At 50.2% G+C, this 18,314-nt stretch overlaps 1 protein-coding gene across 4 annotated transcripts in view; it reads right to left on the bottom strand.

Moving 5' to 3' along the window:
* Positions 1–17,124, bottom strand: part of NPEPPS (aminopeptidase puromycin sensitive) — a 41,103-nt gene extending 23,979 nt beyond the window's left edge. For all 4 annotated transcript variants that reach the window (XM_027719653.2, XM_027719655.2, XM_027719654.2 and 1 more), the window contains exons 1-4: positions 17,002–17,124; positions 8,297–8,381; positions 1,189–1,266; positions 111–232 (exon numbers count right to left, since the gene is read on the bottom strand). In XM_027719653.2, coding sequence (XP_027575454.1) covers positions 111–232; positions 1,189–1,266; positions 8,297–8,381; positions 17,002–17,124 — 408 coding nt within the window. The remainder of the gene's footprint in view (positions 1–110; positions 233–1,188; positions 1,267–8,296; positions 8,382–17,001) is intronic.
* Between the last annotated feature and the right edge of the window lie 1,190 nt (positions 17,125–18,314).

The following is an 18,314-nucleotide window of genomic DNA, read 5'->3' as shown; positions in this document are numbered from 1 at the left end:
GAGTAAGAAATAATGAAATTCACCCAGAGGGGAGAGATAAAGGCAGGAAAACTGTGCCTTTGCCTCTCCCAAGCCTAAATCCCCCCTGAAAGCAGCAGTGCAGCCCGTACCTCGAACTGAGTGACAGCAGCGTAGCGGGTGTCTCCGGTGGGGGTGGTGTATTTACTCCGGTAAAACCCTTTCATTTTATCATTCAGCTCCCCTACAAAGTCTATCTTTAGTGTCCCTGTCCCTGCAACACAAACAGAGGGGGGTGTTGTCACTGGATTGTGCCAAACAGAGCATGGATTCGGTCTGGACCACCAGGCCCCTTCGGCTCCTCTCCGTCCCTCCCGTGCCAGCCCCCCACAAACCCTCCACTCTCCCCAGACAAACTCCAGAAGAGCAAAGCCAGGCTCCCCACAGATTTTTAGGATTGCTACCAGAGGCTGCTGCAGGGCTCAGTCTCACCTTCTAAGCACAAAGCACAACCAGGAGAGACCAACCTTAAGCCATTCCCAAAGTCTGATCCTCTAATCCTCACTTTAAAGTTGGCACAAATATAGGATATAAGCAATAATGGCATCCTGTGGAATCCACTACAAAGCCAAGATGGAGCTGTGGCAGTGCTCAAGCTCATAAGTCAATTAGTCTCAGGATTTATTCTGCCCTTGATGTCTCAGTGCAAAAGGGGAAACCTGAGCCTGCCCAGAGCAGCAGCCAAGATCCCATAGAACCAAACATTCCTGCTTGATCATCCCAGAATTTCCTATTTGTACTTATCCAGATGAAATAAAACTGCTTTATTTAAACTGAGGAGCTGTTTCAACCCACGGGCTCCTCAGAGCAAGAAACTGCAGCAGCTCCAGAAGAACCCAAACATCGAAGGTGAGGAAAATCCTGCAGTAATTCCAATGAGCTCAGGAGGGAACAGCTCAAGAGGAATAACAGGAACAGCTCCTGCCTCCCAAGAGCAGGGAAACAATCAGAGCCACCTCAGGTGCTGGCAGGAAATACCAGCCTTAGTGAAACAACATTTCCAGCTCCAGAGGCTCCCCAAGTGACCCGCGGTGGGCAGATCCACAGGGAGCACCACACCCACACTGGGGAGCTTCAGGGAAGGCAGAGCTGTCCCACTCCAGCTTTTCCAAGTGCAAAGCCCTCAAACCCAGGGCTGGAGGCAGCAGGAAGCAGGGGAATAGCTCCTACCTTTCTGCAGGGTACTGGGAAAGGAGAGAGTAACCTTTTCATCCTCGTTTTGGTAGTTGAACCCCGTGGCGTGAACCTCTGGAACAGAAAACATTTCCTTGGTCAGAGGCAGCCCCAGAGAGGGGTTTGTACTCAGGAAGGTTTAGATTAGAATAATAAAACATTTAAAATTCACTGAATCAGCTGAACCCAACATGCTGCAGTTCCCGAGCAGATCAATGGAGATTCTGAATAATCCATAATTCAATGTGAGGAAGCAAAGGAACACCCTCATGCTCAGAATTCCATGGCAGGGAAAGCTTCTGCCGAGCCCAGGAATGAAAGGTGAGCTGATAAATGATAAACCTGCAGCAAGAACAGTATCTGGACACCAGGAATGCTGGGAACAGCTGCCACAATCCTGACAAATGGTGAAATATTGCACCAAAATTCCCCTCAATATTAAACACTTCCATCAGTGCAGCAGGACTCTTAATAATTATCCCAAACAAGATGCTTAGGATTTATTTACCCAATCTGTGTCTCTCACTTGGAAAAGCACATTAATCTCTATAGCAGGGCAGGAGGGGGGGGTTTGCTTGCATTTAACCACAAAATAAAACACAATGTTGGTTTTATTTAAAAAGTGACTTCAGAAGCAGAGTCCACCTTTGGAGTTCCTGTCCTGCTCAGCAAAGGGATCCCAAATCCACCCCAAAATGAAGCAGTTTGGTATTTACACAGCACTGGAACTATTTGTGGATGCAAACATCCAAACTATGAGGCCAAGCTGGAGAGACAGGGGGAGGGAACCTCCCCAGAATTAAAGTGTCCTGAAGCTCCACAGAGCCAGGGGAGAGCACCTGGTGTTTCCTCCTTCCTAACTCAGGTCCCACTCGCTGCCTCCAACATGATGTGGATCTGTATGATCCTTCAGCCAAAAAAACCTGGAATAGCTATGCAGGACCTCACTTTGCAAGTTCTGCTCCCTGTGTCGTTCAACCACTGCAAAAACCCTTGAGAAATTATCTTTAAGAACCTTAAATGTGCTCCAAAGCAGCTGAGAAATGGTTTCTGCAGCAGCATCTTCCACTGCTAAACTCGGACACAACAACAGGCTTTTCATCCTAAAAGGAAAACTTGCCACTCAACCGACTTCTTGAATGACAAAGCTGGTTTGCAACAGCAATTTCAGTCACAAAAGGACTTGTTTTCCACACTCAGGTATCACTCCAAGCACCCCGGTGTTGGGTTTCAGCCTCAGCACACTCCAGGATGTTCAGCTGAGCTGTTCCACAAGTGACAAAGGGAACTGGAAACGTGCTTTTATTGTTCTAAAATTTCAAGTGCTGTTTATTCTGGAATAGTGTGATTTCAGCCTTAAACCCCTGCTCCCAGAGCACATAAATGCAGGAGCTGCATGAATAAATTAGTTTTAAGTACAGGTTTCACTGAGCTCTGCTCAGGGTTTAATCTGAGTTAACCACCGTGCTGGGGTGCAGGACACAGACAAGGCTCAAATAACACAGAAATAGCTGCAAAAAATACAGAGTAGAAACAAATGCAGGGGGAAAAAATCCTCCACAGGATCAAGCAGAAGAACTTTAGACTCCTGATCCGCGCTGGGGAGTTCCAAGATTTTGAAAATCAACTTTAAGAGGGATGAGATGGAGCATTTAAAGCAGAATCCATGCCAAGGGCACCCAACTGCCAGCAAACAGTGGGAAAAGAGCACCAAAAAATAAGGGTTTGGCTTTTCTTCCTGTAACTCTGGGGGTACTGAGGCAGAAAGGAAGATTTTCAGGAGAACAGTCCTTATGTGCAAGGTGTTAATCTGAAGTGGGCTTCCAGCAGCAGAGAGGAGCTGGTTGCTGACTCCATCCTTCAGATCCCAGGAATTTTGACCCCGAGTCCACCAGACAACAAACCTGTTGTTCTGCAGCAGCATGTGGGTGCCCTGGGTCAGAGGGAAGGACTGGCTGGATTCCTGCTGGGAAGTTGGGAGCCTGGAGGGCTCCTGCTGCTGCTGGACGAGCTGCAGGTTGTGGTCAGAGGGTGAGTGAACACCTGAGAGAGGCTGGATAAGGATCAGCTCAGGAATGCAGCAACACTTCCCCCCCAGTGGATTTTTAAAAGGACCACAGCAAACCATAAACATTTTTATCTTTTTTTACAACGATCTGATAGCGGAGACAAACCCCAGCAGGATTTCAGGAGCAGAGCTCCAACCTCCCAAACCCCAGCAGGATTTCAGGAGCAGAGCTCCAACCTCCCAAACCCCAGCAGGATTTCAGGAGCAGAGCTCCAACCTCCCAAACCCCAGCAGGATTTCAGGAGCAGAGCTCCAACCTCCCAAACCCCAGCAGGATTGCAGGAGCAGAGCTCCAACCTCCCGAAACTGAGGAGTGCAGAGGAATGTGTGTTATGTGCAGCTTCTGCCAAAGGTTGACAATGGATATCAAGTTTCCCCCTCCTCCTCTCCCAAATCTGAAGTGCTCTTAAGTGTGTTTGAATTTGCAGCTCTGCTACTTTGTGAGCTTTTTAACCTGTACCAGGAAAGACAGAGCTGAACATCACCAGGGTTAGGAGGTGAAGGCCTTCAGGGTTTTCTTACTCAAAGCAGCTCCTCACACATCAAATTCCAAAGCAACAGAACATAAATGAAAGATTCAAAGCTACATTTTTTTTGTGTTGTTTAAACTGACTACTCAGTGCCAGTAATTTAATCCAGAGCAAAAGACCCATGGAAAACCATCAACAATACTTTTTGTTCGAGTTTAAGAGGACTGCTTCTAACAAAGATGTGATTGCAGCAAAGGGCTGTGTGAATTCCTACCAGTGGAATACAAAAGCTCCTGAAGAGAACAGCCCAGTTTTGGCAGCCTGCAAACTTTGGAGAGTTTGGCACTGCAAGGTTGCAAGTTAATCACTAGCACATTAGTACACAGTCTGGGCTGAGCTGCATGAGAAAAATCAAAAGCTGCTGCTCCGTGGGTTTTTTTGGGGGGAAAATAGAAAAAAAAAAAAAAAAAAGCCTAAAAAATTGCATCCCAGGACTTGGAGCACTGCACTTCAAATTCTACAACAGCTTTTGCAATAAATCCCAGGCCTGCCACAGAGCACTTCCTGCAACTGCACAGTGACCAGAGGGAGCCATGGATTAATGATCCCAGTTCCTGGGCTCCATCACTTCCAATCGTGGCTCCCAGCCAAGGGCTTTAAGCAAAGGCAAATCTGGACTCGAAGCCAAGAGGAAAGATGGAATTTTTTCAAGTGGCCCTCGATCCATGGCATGGAGAAGTCACAGGCAATTAAGGTATGGTGGCTTAATGACCTTGCATTCCCAGGGGAGCTGCAGGGGCTGGGAGCACTCTGGCTTCTCTACTGCAAATTAAACTGTTTGCTTAAACCCTCCCTGTGCTGACCCAGCACTCCCTGTCCCCCAATTCCCAGGAACTCTAATGCTTCCAAGCCCTTTCCATGAGATCCAACCTGTAAAATCCTAAAACATATTCTCATGCATCAGATATTCCCAACTGGTCCAGGCCAAGGCAGCCCAGCTCTCCCTAAAAACCTGCATTAAACCCCTGCCACATCGAGTCCTCTCCAGAGAAAAAAGGATGAAGGTGAAGTTTCCTACAACAAACAAACATTCACCACTGGTTTAAACAACTCCAGACTGTCACAGGCAGCAACAGCAGTCGGCTTTGCCACCTGGCCCCAGGTGGGAATTCATGTTCCCATTCCCTTCCTTCCACTGGAATTCCCACACAACCACCAGGAGCAGGAAGGTGCCTTTTTTTTGTTCCCCTTGTGGAGGCAGTTTCCTGATGCACTTGGCTGCTCAGCAGGGCCAGCAGGAGTGCCAGGAGAAGGGAGGGAGGGAGGACAGGCACTCAGCTCTCCACGAGTACTACTGACTTCTGGGGAGGGTTTTTTTGGGGTTGTCTCTTTTTTCAAACACCACCTGAGGCTCTGGTGTAACCAGCATCCCACAGTGGGAAGGGAAAGGCCAAAAGAATGAGTTCTGGCCCTAAAGCCTCTTAAAGGTTGAAGTACAACCCAAAGTTGTACTTTGGGTTATTATTCCTGCTGAACAAACATCGCTCCTGCTGCCTGGGATTTCCTATGTGGAGCTGCCAACTGCTGCCCTCCAAGCACCTCTAAAATTGAAAAGCTGCTTTAGATCCCCCCCAGAACCCGAGGAGATTCCAAGCCAAAGACAACCTAATTCACTCCCTCCATCACAACTTCACAGCTGCCTGGAGGAGACATTCACAGGAAGCTCAAACTCCTTCGCATTCAGCGAGTCTGAAACTCAATCCCTTCAAACTCCACTTGCTTGGGAATGTCTTTGCAGCTCCTTATTCAGCTGAGCCAAGGCAACCATCTGGACACAGGCAGTGCAGCACGTGCACACCTAAAAGCCAAAGATGCAGCAGAAATGCTAAAAAACAGCTTCTGGGGGGAAAAAAAAAAAACAAACCACCCAACCCAATCCCAATGACTCCTTATAATCAGTGGGAGGAGCAGCTCCAGCAACGGAAAACTCGGGTGTTTGGAGCAGCTTTGTTCCATTACAGAATTCCTGGCACACACAGAGCAAATCCACAACCCCCACTTGACAAATCCCTGCACCAGTTTGATGATGAAACAGGATTTTTCTGCTCCCAAGTCCTGAGTAATCAATCCCCCCCCCGTCTGTTCCTCGCTGGATGGGGGATTACACAGCAAAATTCTTTACTTTGACTTTAAAGCTGCAGATCCTCCCTCAGCTTCCCGACAAATGTTGGGCAATAATCTGATTTCCCTGCAAATCTGCATTAAAATTCCAAAGGCCAAGTCCTACCCTCTGCTGTATCCACCTCTAGAAGGTGAAGAGGGGGACAAGGAGCCCGCTCAGGATTAGAAAGAATTATTAGGAAAATAAATAACTATTCTGCACAAAAATCAACAGAACACCTCCTGAAACAAAGGACAGGGATCTTTTCCCCACACCTACTTTTTGGGACAGAATCACACTTGAAAGGAGATGAGTGACTGATTATCTTTTACCTTTTCTCAAACTGCAGCCAAGAGTGAGACAAATTCTCCCCCACTGAGACACAGAACCAAGAGGTAACAATTCTCCACTAGGGAAGAACTTTAAAGGAGATTTAAAGAGCTTTAAAGGAGGAAACACCCCTAACTTCTCACCCCTTTTCACACACACTCTCCAGGCAGCTGGTAGCAGGCTCACCTAAGGAATTAAATCCCAACCAAGTGGCTGATATTTCTGTGGCTTCCCTGGACCACATTTCATCCCGAGTTTTTGAGAGCAGTTATACAATTACCATCCCAAAGCTGGGCACAATAGGAGCATTACTGAGAGTGACTCGAGCTGTATCAACAGGTGCCAGCAAACACCCTGCCAATTCCATGCAATTTTCCTTCCAAAGCCATTACACTGCTTGGCACCTTCCCAACCCCAGAGATATGTTTTAACCCCCTGAAGCCTGGGGATAATTACAGTGAACGTGCAGCAGAGCCACACCTGGAGCATTTATGACAGCACAGCTTGTGAGGGCCTGAGTGTCCAGAGAGCCACACTCAGGGCTATCCAAAAAACCAGAAGGAAGGAATTTAAGCCAGAGAAACTCAATTCCAGCACCCTTTGGTTTAAGCCTCTGTTAAGCTCAACTATTAATACTTTCAAGTTACAAAAGATCTTCTCTGTTTTACGTATTTTTTTCTGATTTGGCTGGCAAGAGATTTTAATTCCCAGGTACTTTTCCCTTCTATTCTCATTTTCTCAATGGTAAAATAAGCCATTCCCAGGGGGTTGGGCCTGTGGCAGGGAACAGACTCCAGGTGCACTCTGCTCTTACTACCCCTCGTTATCTCCTCTTTCCTCAGGATCAGGAATAGCTCCAGCAGTGCTTGGCAACACCCTGCTCCCAGCCAGCTCCCTGGGGAAGGCTGGGATCGTTGGAGTGCCAGGGTACAACCCAGAGCACGTAGGGCACAGCTCTCCATTCTCTCCCTGCAGGGATGGGGTGGCCCAGCTCCAGGCCCCTCAGTCCTTCCCTTCCCTCTGGCTGTGCCGGCGCTTCCTGAGCTGAGCTCGGCTTTTCCAAACACACCCTCCCAAAGCTGCTTCCTCGGGACACTTCCTCACCTCTGCTGCACCCAAACAGCCCTCTGCTTGCTCTAATATTATAGTAAAAGTAACAGAAGTCAAACCCATTTAAATGCAAAGACTTGTTGCAGACAGTCCCCTCGGAACCCCGGGATGGTTTGGTTTGGAAGGGACCTTAAAAGCCACGGGCAGGGACTCCTTCCAAAGAGCTGCTGGGCTTGAAAAAGCAAATGCTCCAGTAAAAAAAACCAGGAAGGCTTTGATCACTGTTAGACCATTCATGGAGCTTATTTTGCACACCTCCTTCATTTTGTGCTTCAGCTGCTAAAACCCTTTTTGTGTTTGCAAATCTCCTCAAAATACAGCTGGGGAAGTCAATGACTCCAGCTGAGTGTTACCAACAGGCTCTGCTGCTCCCATTTCCCCAGGAACTTCCAGCCTCCCACTGGGCTGGATCCCAATCCTTGTCTCCTCCACACAACCACCCTTTTCCCTGTTGCCCTACGCTCAGAACATCCTGCTAAGTGACAACTAAGTGTCTTCTGTACTTCCCAAATCCTTCCCCGTGGGTATTTCCTTCTGCAGGCTGTTATCAATACATCCCTTATCTAATCCCTGTCACGGATTTTGTCAATATTCCCAAATCCACAGGTACAGATCACGTTCAAAGCAGTGTCAGATCACAGTGTCAAACCAGCCCAACATCCTTTGCCTCCAACCCTCGGGCACAGTGGAGCAGAACAAATACCTCTGGCTTGTTCCCAGTTATGTTTGTTCAATAAACACTATTAAAGGTTTATACTTTTTGACAAATATAACTATCAGTGCACCTTCCCAGCTCCTGCAGTGGTGTCCCATCAAGATTTCATGCAGGCTTGAGGGAACTTCTTTAACATAATTGCAAATGGCAGTGAGGAAGTGAGATAAGGAATTCCGAGCTTATCAAATGTTATGTAATTGTGGAATCAAGGCTCCCAGAACGCCGGGGATGGAAAGGATCCCCATCCCTACCTTCGTCCCCTTCCGGCGCGTAGGAAGCCGTGATGATGTCGATGTCGGCGCAGTTCATCACGATTTGGTTGGTTGCATTTTTCACCTGGAAGAGAGATTCCGTGAGCACCAGGAGGAAAAGCTCCCTGAGGTAGGCATTCCCACCTCCCATCCATCCCAGAAGCCCTCCCCCGAGCGTCTGAGGTGGGATTTGGTGGTCAGGAGCCGTGAAGAAGCACTTGGGACACACGCGCTCGATCCGCGCTCAGCCATCCCAGGCCTCCTTATCCCACCATAAATTACTGAAGGGAATGAACTGCCGAGTAAAAAGGGGTCTGAAAGGCTGACAATAGAGCCCTTGTACACGCCTGGCAATCCAAGAGCAATGAAAAACGGATGGAGAGCCCGTCAGCCTCCTCTGGAGATGATCTATGGGAGACCAGAGCGAAAACCTGGGGCGGGGGATGAGCAGAGACACAACCCCTGGGGGTGCTCGACACTGTGAGCACTTCCGAGGTTAAAAACATCTGCCAGGAGATTCTCCTTCCCCTTTTCCTGTGAGCTTCCCTTCTGCCAGCTCTTGGCTCCACACACTCTGCTTTATTTACCAAGCGCCAGCTCCCGGCGTAGGAATCAACTGTGGGGCTGTGCCAGCTCTCTGTTTGAATGCAGAGGAATTCCAATGAAATATAAATTAATTACAAAGGGGTAAAATATTTGGGAGTTAAAGAGGGAATTATTTAGAAATCGATGGCTGAAACCACTAGAATGGTCACGCTGGATGGAGCTGGGGATCCTGCTAGTCCTGCACACGATCTCGAGCAGGAGACAAGAGCAGTTCCTTAAATAAAGGAGTAAAAATTCCTGTAACAGCCAACTAGATTTAACATGTGCACGAAGAAGCTGCTTCCCACCCCAGAGTGAGCTCCTCAGAGCACAAGGACTTCCACCCCTTTTTTTTTCTTCACTGTTATAACCTTAAAATGCCTGTTAACACCCAGATCCATCATTCCAGGTATCCGTGTCTGAACAGGGCAGGAACCAACTGGAACTGCCTCCAGCTCTGGGGTCCCAGCACAGGAGGGACATGGAGCTGCTGGAGCAAATCCAGGGGAGGAAACATCCAGAGGGATGGAGCAGCTCTGCTGGGAGGAAAGACTGGGAAAATTGGGATTGTTCGGCCTGGTGAAGAGAAGCTCTGGGGTGACCTGATTGTGGCCTTCCAGGACCTGAAGGGAACTTAGAGGAAAGATGGAGAGACTATTTAGGAGGGTCTGGAGTGACAGGACACAGAGAATGGCTTCCCACTGCCAGAAGGCAGGGTTAGGTGGGATATTGGGAAGAAATCCTTCCCTGGGAGGGTGGAAAAGCCCTGGCACAGGTTGCTCAGAGAAGCTGTGGCTGCCCCATCCCTGGAAGGGTCTGAGGCCAGGCTGGACGGGGCTTGGAGCAACCTGATCTAGTGGAAGGTGTTCCTGCATGGAACTGGATGGTTCTAAAGGTCCCTTCCAACCCACACCACTCCAGGATTCTCCCTGCAGTGGCAGCTGGTTCCCCTGGGCCAGGAGCTGCTCCGTGTGCCCAGCCCAGCTCGCCCCGCTGGCATCTCCATGGAAACGGGTTTATGGCATGGAAAGGCACCATAAACAGCTCAGGTGTCCCAGCTGGGGCAGACACTTCTCCCTCTGCCATCAGGGCCCGGGATCTGGGCAAGGAGGAGCCGGAAGCAGAGATTCCGTGCGGAGCTGCTCCAGCCGGGAATGGTCCCTTAGTCATGTGGGACATAAAAACCAGATTCCAGCCCAGCCACTGATAAGGAGGCTTAAGAAATTTCAATGTGTAACTTAATAGGTGTGTTCCCACATCCACCTGTGAGCCAAAGGGCTCCCACCAGCTCTTCCAGGGAGATCCAAAGCCCACAGAGGGTGGGGAACACACACCAGCCTGACCGGGAGCTCCTTCCCAACCTCAGACACCAACCTTGCTCCTGAAGCAAATCCCTCTGGTTTACTCCCAACCACGGGACTGTCTGATTTCCTAAATAAAGGTTTAAAGGTGTAATTATTAGTGCATCATTCCAAGCCCTGCAGTGGTGTCACACCAAGAGGTGCAGCAGAGCCACGTTGCCTCTTTATGGAATTAAACCCAACAAACCCAACCTGGTTCTGAAAACAAAGCACAAAACGAGCAACTGCAACAGCTGAGGTGAGAGAGAGTAGATCTGATGCTTCTAGCAAAGACTTATAACCTGAAATCTTATTTTTTTTTCACCAGTTCTGTGCCCAGGAAACTGAACAACTGCAACACTCCCTCAAGAGCAAAATCAGAGCCCAACAGTTTTTATCACAATATTAGGGTTTGGGGTTTTTCAAGGTCCTCTAAAACACAATAAAATCAGAATGAGAAAAGCTTTTTATAAATGTCTAGAGACCTTTATTCAATCTATAAATCCAAATCTCTCTGGATTCGGAGTTCAAGATGCATTAAGAGCTGTCCAAATTGCAGACAATGTGGGTTTAACAATAGGCTTGATCTTTAAAAAACAGCCTCTTCCGAGGACACAACTTTCAGTGGAGCACTGTGCCTGCAAAATAAGAAAGTTTAGGTTTAAGCAGAGACAATTCAGAGGCTCCTTGGAAAGAAAAATCACCTATTTTTAGGATTTTTTTTTTTTCCTTACTTCCTACCAATATCAAGCCAGTTTTACAACCAGGAAACACCTCGAGGGACTAAAGGAACCAGGAGGCTAAAAAAAAAAAGCTTATCCTCCGCCTCCCCAAAAAAACCAAGGGTGAAATTCATGGTGCAGGCAGGAATTGTGACAGTGGGGTGGCCCAGCACCTTCTGAGGCTCCCAGAATTGAGTTCAGAGGGGAAAAGGAGCTTTCCTGTTGCCCCCCGGGCTCCAGCCTGAGCCTCCTCCCTCTGAGCCACTAAAATCCTGAAGTACAGGCACACCTGTGAGAACAAAAACAGGACCAGAACCCGCCCAACATACTTAACTTATGACCACCTGATGTCACAAGAACCTGCAGCTGAATTGCTGCAGACACCAGGGACAGCCTGGAATGAATCCATGTGTTTTGCTGGAAGTGATACCTCGGAAGTGCTTTTTTTCCCAGACAGATGTTCTGCCCCCGGAGTGATTTTCATGAATGAAATTGTATTAAAGGGGAAAAAAAAAAAAAGCATCTTTCTGCATAAGGTATAAGCAATTACCCAGGTGAATATGTGGGACTGTCACCCTGCTTCACCTTGCCCTAGAACATAATAAATGTACTCTTCAGCAAGGAGAGGTTAATCAAGGGAAGAGCAAGATCTAAATGCCCACAATGAGCAGCTCTGCCCAGGGTTGACACTTAAAACTCAGATGAACCACCAGGAAATATCTGAAATAAAGGAATATAAACCTCTGGCTTTTGATGAAACTCCAGTAAATGAATCAGAATTCAAATACTTGTTGAGCTCAGCCAGGCACAGACACCAGGGGGGAGGAAAATCCCAGCCAACAGGAGGTAACAGCTGAAGTTCCCCCCCAGAGGTTTTCCAAGGTAGCATCATTTGATGGCAGAAGAGCTAAAAATGATGATTATTTGGCTCTGCCAAACAGGACTCGAAGATTTTCATCAGAGCAGGAAAAGGGTTTGATGGAAAAACCTTCTTGGGACATCAGGAACAGGGACTTGAATGGCTCCAGTGGAATGCCAGCCTACCTGAAATACAGGATGAGGTGCATCCAAAGAGATCTCCCGGAGTCAAAACTAATTCTGCAGAGCCACAAACATGACCAGATAATTCAATTCTTGACACACAGCCCCACAGCCCTTTTCTAAAAGCAGCATTGTAACAAGCACGTGTGTTTTTAGCAATTTACTCTCTAAAAATAGACAACTAAAATTACCTCGCTTGTGTTCCGGGGTGTATCTGTTTAAGAATTTAAACCTGAGAGAAGAGATTTATTAATCTGCACCTCCAGCAAATTTCTGGGAGCCGAGGGGTAAAATTAGCAACTGATTGGCCCACTGGAAAAAATTCCCTTCATTCCAAAGAGCATCCAGCCCCTGTGTGGCTCTCACACGTGGTGCAGAGGTGTCAAATTCACACAGGCAAGTAAATCCCTTTGTACATGAGCACTGCAACCTCCCAGCCTTGGGAATTACAGGGCTGGAAGAGCCCTTCTGGGGGGGGAGAAAGGCAGGACACCCCTATTTTTGAGTTGGTGGCACAAGGAGAGCCCTGAGGTGTTGGCTTTGAAGCACCAGATTTGAACACTCAGCTCGGTACCTTTAACTCTTAAAAGCAGGTTTAATTTCACTTGCTGGAAGTGCAAATTCAGGTTTAATTTTCACTTGCTGGAAATGCAAATTCAGGTTTAATTTTCACTTGCTGGGAAATGCAAATTCAGGTTTAATTTCATGTGCCTGAAATGCAAGTTACAACACAGGATAACACAACCATGTATTATTTATCCTGGACAACTTCCCCTCTCCCCAGGAGACACTGAGCACAAATACTACACCCATCAAGCTTCATTTTTCAAGGATTACACACAAAGAGTGTCACAATTAATCTTTAACTGGCAGCCAGCAGGATCAGACTATACATTCCTTAGGCTGGCACACACTGCATAATCAACCTATAAAAAGCAACAGATACAGGTTAAACATTGCTAAATATACCCTAAGATACATGAAAGGGACTGCAAAAGATATTTAAAAGAGCTGTGTACCTCGGGTTGTAAACTCTTCACAGATAAGTTGTTTTGCAACCAAGAAACTCCTCAGAGTAGTTTCCAGTGAGAGGAATGAATCACCCCACCACACTCTCCAGGGCAAGGGAGTTTATCCACAGGGAAATACCAGGAAGTTGGGAGACAAGTGTGCACCCTTCTGGAGCTCTGCCCCCTGTGCCAGGCAGGTGATTGTTCAGAGTGTTAAGGACTCGAATTTTAAGAGATTAAAAACCTTCAGGAGGGCAGCTGTTTTCTTTCTGTTGGTGGTTACTCATGTTTGTGGTGCTGCAGAACACAAGGGCCACACATCCCCTCTTTGTTCCAGCCCTGCCAAGGAGCCAAAAGCAGAGTGGAAGAAAAAAAAAGTGGAGCTGCCCTGAGTAACCCGAGTGCCCCGCACTGATAACCAGGCCCCGATGGAACGGCTCAATCTCAGCCCAACAGATGAAGAAAGCAAATGAACTTATTTCCACCCAGAAAAATCCTAATTGTGCTCATTCAGAACCATCCCCACGCCCTCAACAAATCAAGTTCAAACGCTCCAAGATGACAGAAGTGGCAGAACAATCAGAGGAGTGTGAGCAGGCGCCTCTGTCCCAGCTCCAGAGCTGCTGCTGGGACTCTCCCACATCCACGCTGTGTCCCAGCTGGGATGAGGGATCCTTGGGAAACAGTTCATTTAAGGATTTTTGGGGGTTTTCAACAGTGATAAATGGGAATTATGTACTGTCAGTTTATGTAATTGTTACACAACTCTACAGGCTTCATATGAGCACTAATTATATTATTTAAAAATCTTGACTAACCGGACAAGATTTAATAGATGGGTCACCAGATACTTCCCAAGCACAGCTCCAAAAGGCTACAGAATTAAACTGTCAGAGAGACAGATTTCAGTCCCACTCCTTTATCCAGAAACAAGCAATACTGGACAGAAGGCCAGTTCCTGACCTGAACACCAGAAATGCCACAATAAACCACAAACAGGTATCACTCCTTTTTAAAGCCTCGAGATCAATCTGGTCTGATCTTTTGGATCATAAAAGGTTTTACCCTCTGCAGATTACCTGGAGTTGCCATAGAAGTGCAACATTTATTACTGTGGCCTAAAGACAGAATGCTTTAAGTTATTTATAGGTGCTAAAGCCACCACAAGTGTCCTGCCCCAAAGCCAAGGCTGCAACACTTGTTTAGGGCTCGAGTTGAAAGACCAAAATTCTGCACAGAGGGTTGTAAATCCTATTACTGGTGTGAGTAAGAATGATCAAGTGTTTACTTGTAATACCTTGACTAAACATCACAGCCTGCACTAATTCCACTTTGCTCTTAAAGATACAAAACAACAGAGCAAACAAATCACTTCTGATGCACGGAATGAAAAGTATTCCCCTTTTTGGGGGGGTTAATCTGGTGTCAAAGTGTCAGAACTCACCCCATGGGTCAGAAAGCATCTCTGGTTTAAGTCCTTGATGTGGATTATGGCTTGTCCAGCCATAATCAAACTGGACTGGAGCTGAGGGGCTGGTAATTATTGATTGGCTACAGGAAAACGGCAGCTGGATCTTCAAGAGGAAGCAGCACACGTGTTTCCCTACCCAAAATCTGGAAAATTCAAAGTTTGTGGCTCAGCACAGAATCCCTTTTGCCTCAATGAACACACAATGATGCCAAGCTTTGCTGAAAGCAGGACATCTCTGGTGAGCTCCCCTCCACCAGGTGCAGGTAGAAAGGGCCAACAGGTCCTCCCCTGAACAGTTTGACCCCAAAAGCACACAGATGTCTTTTTGTTTCCTACACTCAAGCCCAGCTCAATAAGAACATGCTCACAGTCCCTGTTTTCTGTTCAGGGGGCCGTTCCTGTCCATGCAGCGCTGTGGGTGAGCTGGTTGTTCTTCTCCCCATGAAGGTGCAGAGCAGTTGCCCTCTCATTTTCTGGAATTGTGCCTTCCCTGTGCTCTGCAGCCACAGCAAACCTCTCCAGGGAGACTTCCAGCCTGAGCCAGGCAGGTGAACGCTGACCCCTCAGCCACCTTCCTGCCCTGCCTTCCACAGCAGCTGGGAGCGGCCTGGTGAGTCCCTGCTTTAGGGTGTTAAAAGTTATCCAAAATAAAGATACATAGTTAAATCCTTGTTAAAAGCCTGGCCCTCTGGGTTTTTTTCATCCTCCTTCCTGTGGGAACATCAGGATGTGAACCAGGGGTGGTTGTTTGGTTTTTTTTTTTACAGCCTGGAACCTGTCAGACCCCTGTTGTTCCTCGGTGGTGGGGAAGTGCAGGATTTCCCATTTCCAGGTGTATCCACCGCTCCAGGAATTCCCTGAGCAATCCCCCTGCACGGCAAACAATATTAAAAACACCTCCACAGGACTAAAACCTGCAAGCCAGCCACCAGTGGCAGAGGAAGCCTCCGAGTGCTGGTTATCCCTGGATCCAAGCGGGGATCCCAAGGCTGCTGTTCAACACTCCTCTCCTCAGCAGCAAGGCTGGCTTAAAAAGCCACTGCTCCCCTCCCCCCGAGTGTTATTTTTAACCTGGATGATTTCAGTGATCCCATTTACAGCCCCACAGCTGTACCAGGACTGAGGAGCAGCACCTTGGGTGCGAAGACAGGAATAGGTGGCCGGGATTAAGGCGGAAGAGATCGGGAATTTCTCGGGCTGGCATTTTCAAAACCCCAGGCTAGAAGCAGATCTACGAGGAGATTTACGTTTTCAATATTTCTGTCACATGACACAAACTTACTCATCTCTGCACGGGTTCCTCCAGGTCCCCAAAGTCACAAGATTCCCCATCATCCCCTGCTTTTCCCCCTTCCACAGGCGCTCCCCAGGGAGTCACTCGCTCTGCTCTCTACCTGTGCTTCACATCCAGCAGGTTTATTGCCTTACTGTATTTATTACCTCATTTTAAAACGAGGTTTAACCACCTCCTCGGACCAGGATTTAAATCTGTTCCCATCTCAGATTCAAAAAATCTCCCTCGAACGCTTTTTAAGCTCTCTGTGCAACCATCCCATTTTTAAGGAAAAAGAAAAAACAACCCAGTTGTCCCTTACAGTTCTGTACCCGTTTCAAATCACAAGGAAAGACAGGAAGGCGAATTTGGGTGGCAGAGCAGCCTGAGAATGACTGGGAGACTTCAAGGATTTCATCAAAGTGATGAAACAAATTTATGGCTTTGAAGCACGAGCTCACGGGGAAGGTCTCTGCCTTTCAGAAAAGGCTTGAAAACTCAGCGGTTTAGGTCCGCAAACCCCTTCCCGGCGCTATCCCAGCCTCTCCAGCACACCGAGGCCTACCCTCACCGTGCCACACCGGGCACTTCTCCTTTCACCGCATAAATTAGGCTTTTTCCAGCAAAATCCCGAGCCATCCGAGCGCCTGGATGGAGCTCCCGGCAGCTCGCCGGGGGCCGAGCACGGCAGTGCGGGGGGACGGGGGGGCTCCCCATGGATTTAGGGGAGCTGGGGGGATCCCGGGCAGGCGGATCCCGGCGTTCCCAGGGTTATCCCACATCCCGGGCTGTGCCGGGAGGAGCCGCCCGGGGGGACCCGCGGGGGCCGCAGCGGGGCTGGGCGGGGCCCCCCCACCGGGTTTGGGGGGTGCGGGGGGTGCTGGGGAGGGGTTTGGGGGGTCTCCGGGGGGGTTTATCCATCCACACTGAATGGAAAAGGAGGGCGGGGACGGCCCCGAGGGGCCTCCCTGCACCTGCCCGCCGGGCCCGGGGCTGAGGGGAAGGGGAAAGGGGGTCTCGGGGGGTCCCTCAGGGACCGCGTGGGGAGGGGGCGACCGGGGCCCTGGAGGGGGGGACGGGACCCCTGAGGGCCTGGGGTCCCCTGGGGGTGCTGAGGGGGTGAAGGGACCCCTGGGGGGGGCGGCGGGCTGAGGGATCCACACCTGAGGGGGAGATGAAGGGACCCCTGAGGGGGGGGGGCCGGGAGGAAGAGGATGAGGAAGATGAGGATGGCGGGGGGGGGGGGGGGAGGGGAGGCCTCACCTGCACGGCGGCCTCCAGCTTTCCCTCGAAGGTGAAGTCGATGAGGTCCGGCTTGAGGCAGAGCCCGTAGTTGAGGGGGGACACGTCGGCGGGCAGCCGCTCGAACGGCCGCTTCTCCGGCATGGCGGGAGCGCGGGGGGTGCGGGGCTGGGCCCCCCCCCGGCGGGGCGGCGGCGGCGGCGGCGCGGGGAGGGGACGGGGAGGAGAGGGGAGAGGAGGAGGGGTGGGGGGGGGGAGGAAGAACGGCGGGGCGGGAAGGGCGACGCGGCGGCACACGGAAAGAGAGAGAGAGAGAGGAGCGGGAAGGGAGGAGCGGCAGGAGCGGAGGAGGATGGTGGTGGCGGTGATGATGATGATGATGATGATGATGAAGAAGAGGAGGATGAGGAGGAGCGGGAGCGGGAGGAGGAGGGAGGGGCGGGGGCGCGCGCGCGCGCTCCCGGCACGAGGCGGCCCCGGTGTGAGGGAAGGGGAGGGGGAGGCGGGGAGGGGGGCGGAGGGAGGCGGGAGGCGCGTGCGCGTGCGCGCGGCGGCGCCACGCGGCCGCGCACGTAGCGCGCGCGGCGGGGGGGGGGCGGGCGGAGGGGGGGGAAGAGCGGCGGAGACGGAGCGCGTTGCGTAAGAGGCGGGAGGGGGAGCAGCGCGCGTGCGCAAAGACGCGCCACCCCCCCCCCCCTCCCCGATTTGGACACGCCCTCCCCTTCCCCGGAGTGGACGCGCCCTCTTTGAGGCCACGCCCCCTCCCGCGCGGTCACGCCCCCGCTCCCCTCACTCCCTCACGGGGATGGGGAACGGGGAGGGCGGTGAGGGGGGTCCCGGTCCTCACCCCCTTAATGGGAGTCCCGGTGCTCACCCCCTTAATGGGAGTCCTGGTGCTCACCCCCTTAATGGGAGTCCCGGTGCTCACCCCCTTAATGGGGGGTCCCGTTGCTGACGGATCTGGGGGGCATCATAGAATAGAATCATAGAATCAGCTGGGTTGGAAGGGACCTCCGAGATCATCAAGTCCAACCCTTGATCCACTACCGCTGCCGTTACTAGACCATGGCACTGATGCCACATCCAGTCTCATCTTAAAAACCTCCAGGGACTGAGAATCCACCACTTCCCTGGGCAGCCCATTCCAATGTCCGACCACCCTCTCTGGAAAGAAATTCTTCCTAATCTCCAACCTAAACCTCCCCTGGCAGAGCTGAAGACCCAGCCCTCTTGTCTTGCTGATGGTTGCCTGGGAAAAGAGACCAACCCCCCCCGGCTCCCCCCTCCTGTCAGGGAGTTGCAGAGAGTGAGGAGGTCTCCCCTGAGCCTCCTCT

This window comes from Pipra filicauda, unplaced genomic scaffold, assembly GCF_003945595.2.
Source record: "Pipra filicauda isolate LSUMZ 115617 unplaced genomic scaffold, ASM394559v2 scaffold674_size163209_pilon, whole genome shotgun sequence".
In the NCBI taxonomy this organism is placed as follows: Eukaryota; Metazoa; Chordata; class Aves; order Passeriformes; family Pipridae; genus Pipra; species Pipra filicauda.
Note: the sequence above shows the minus strand (reverse complement) of the source record. Positions and strands in the feature narration are given on the sequence as shown.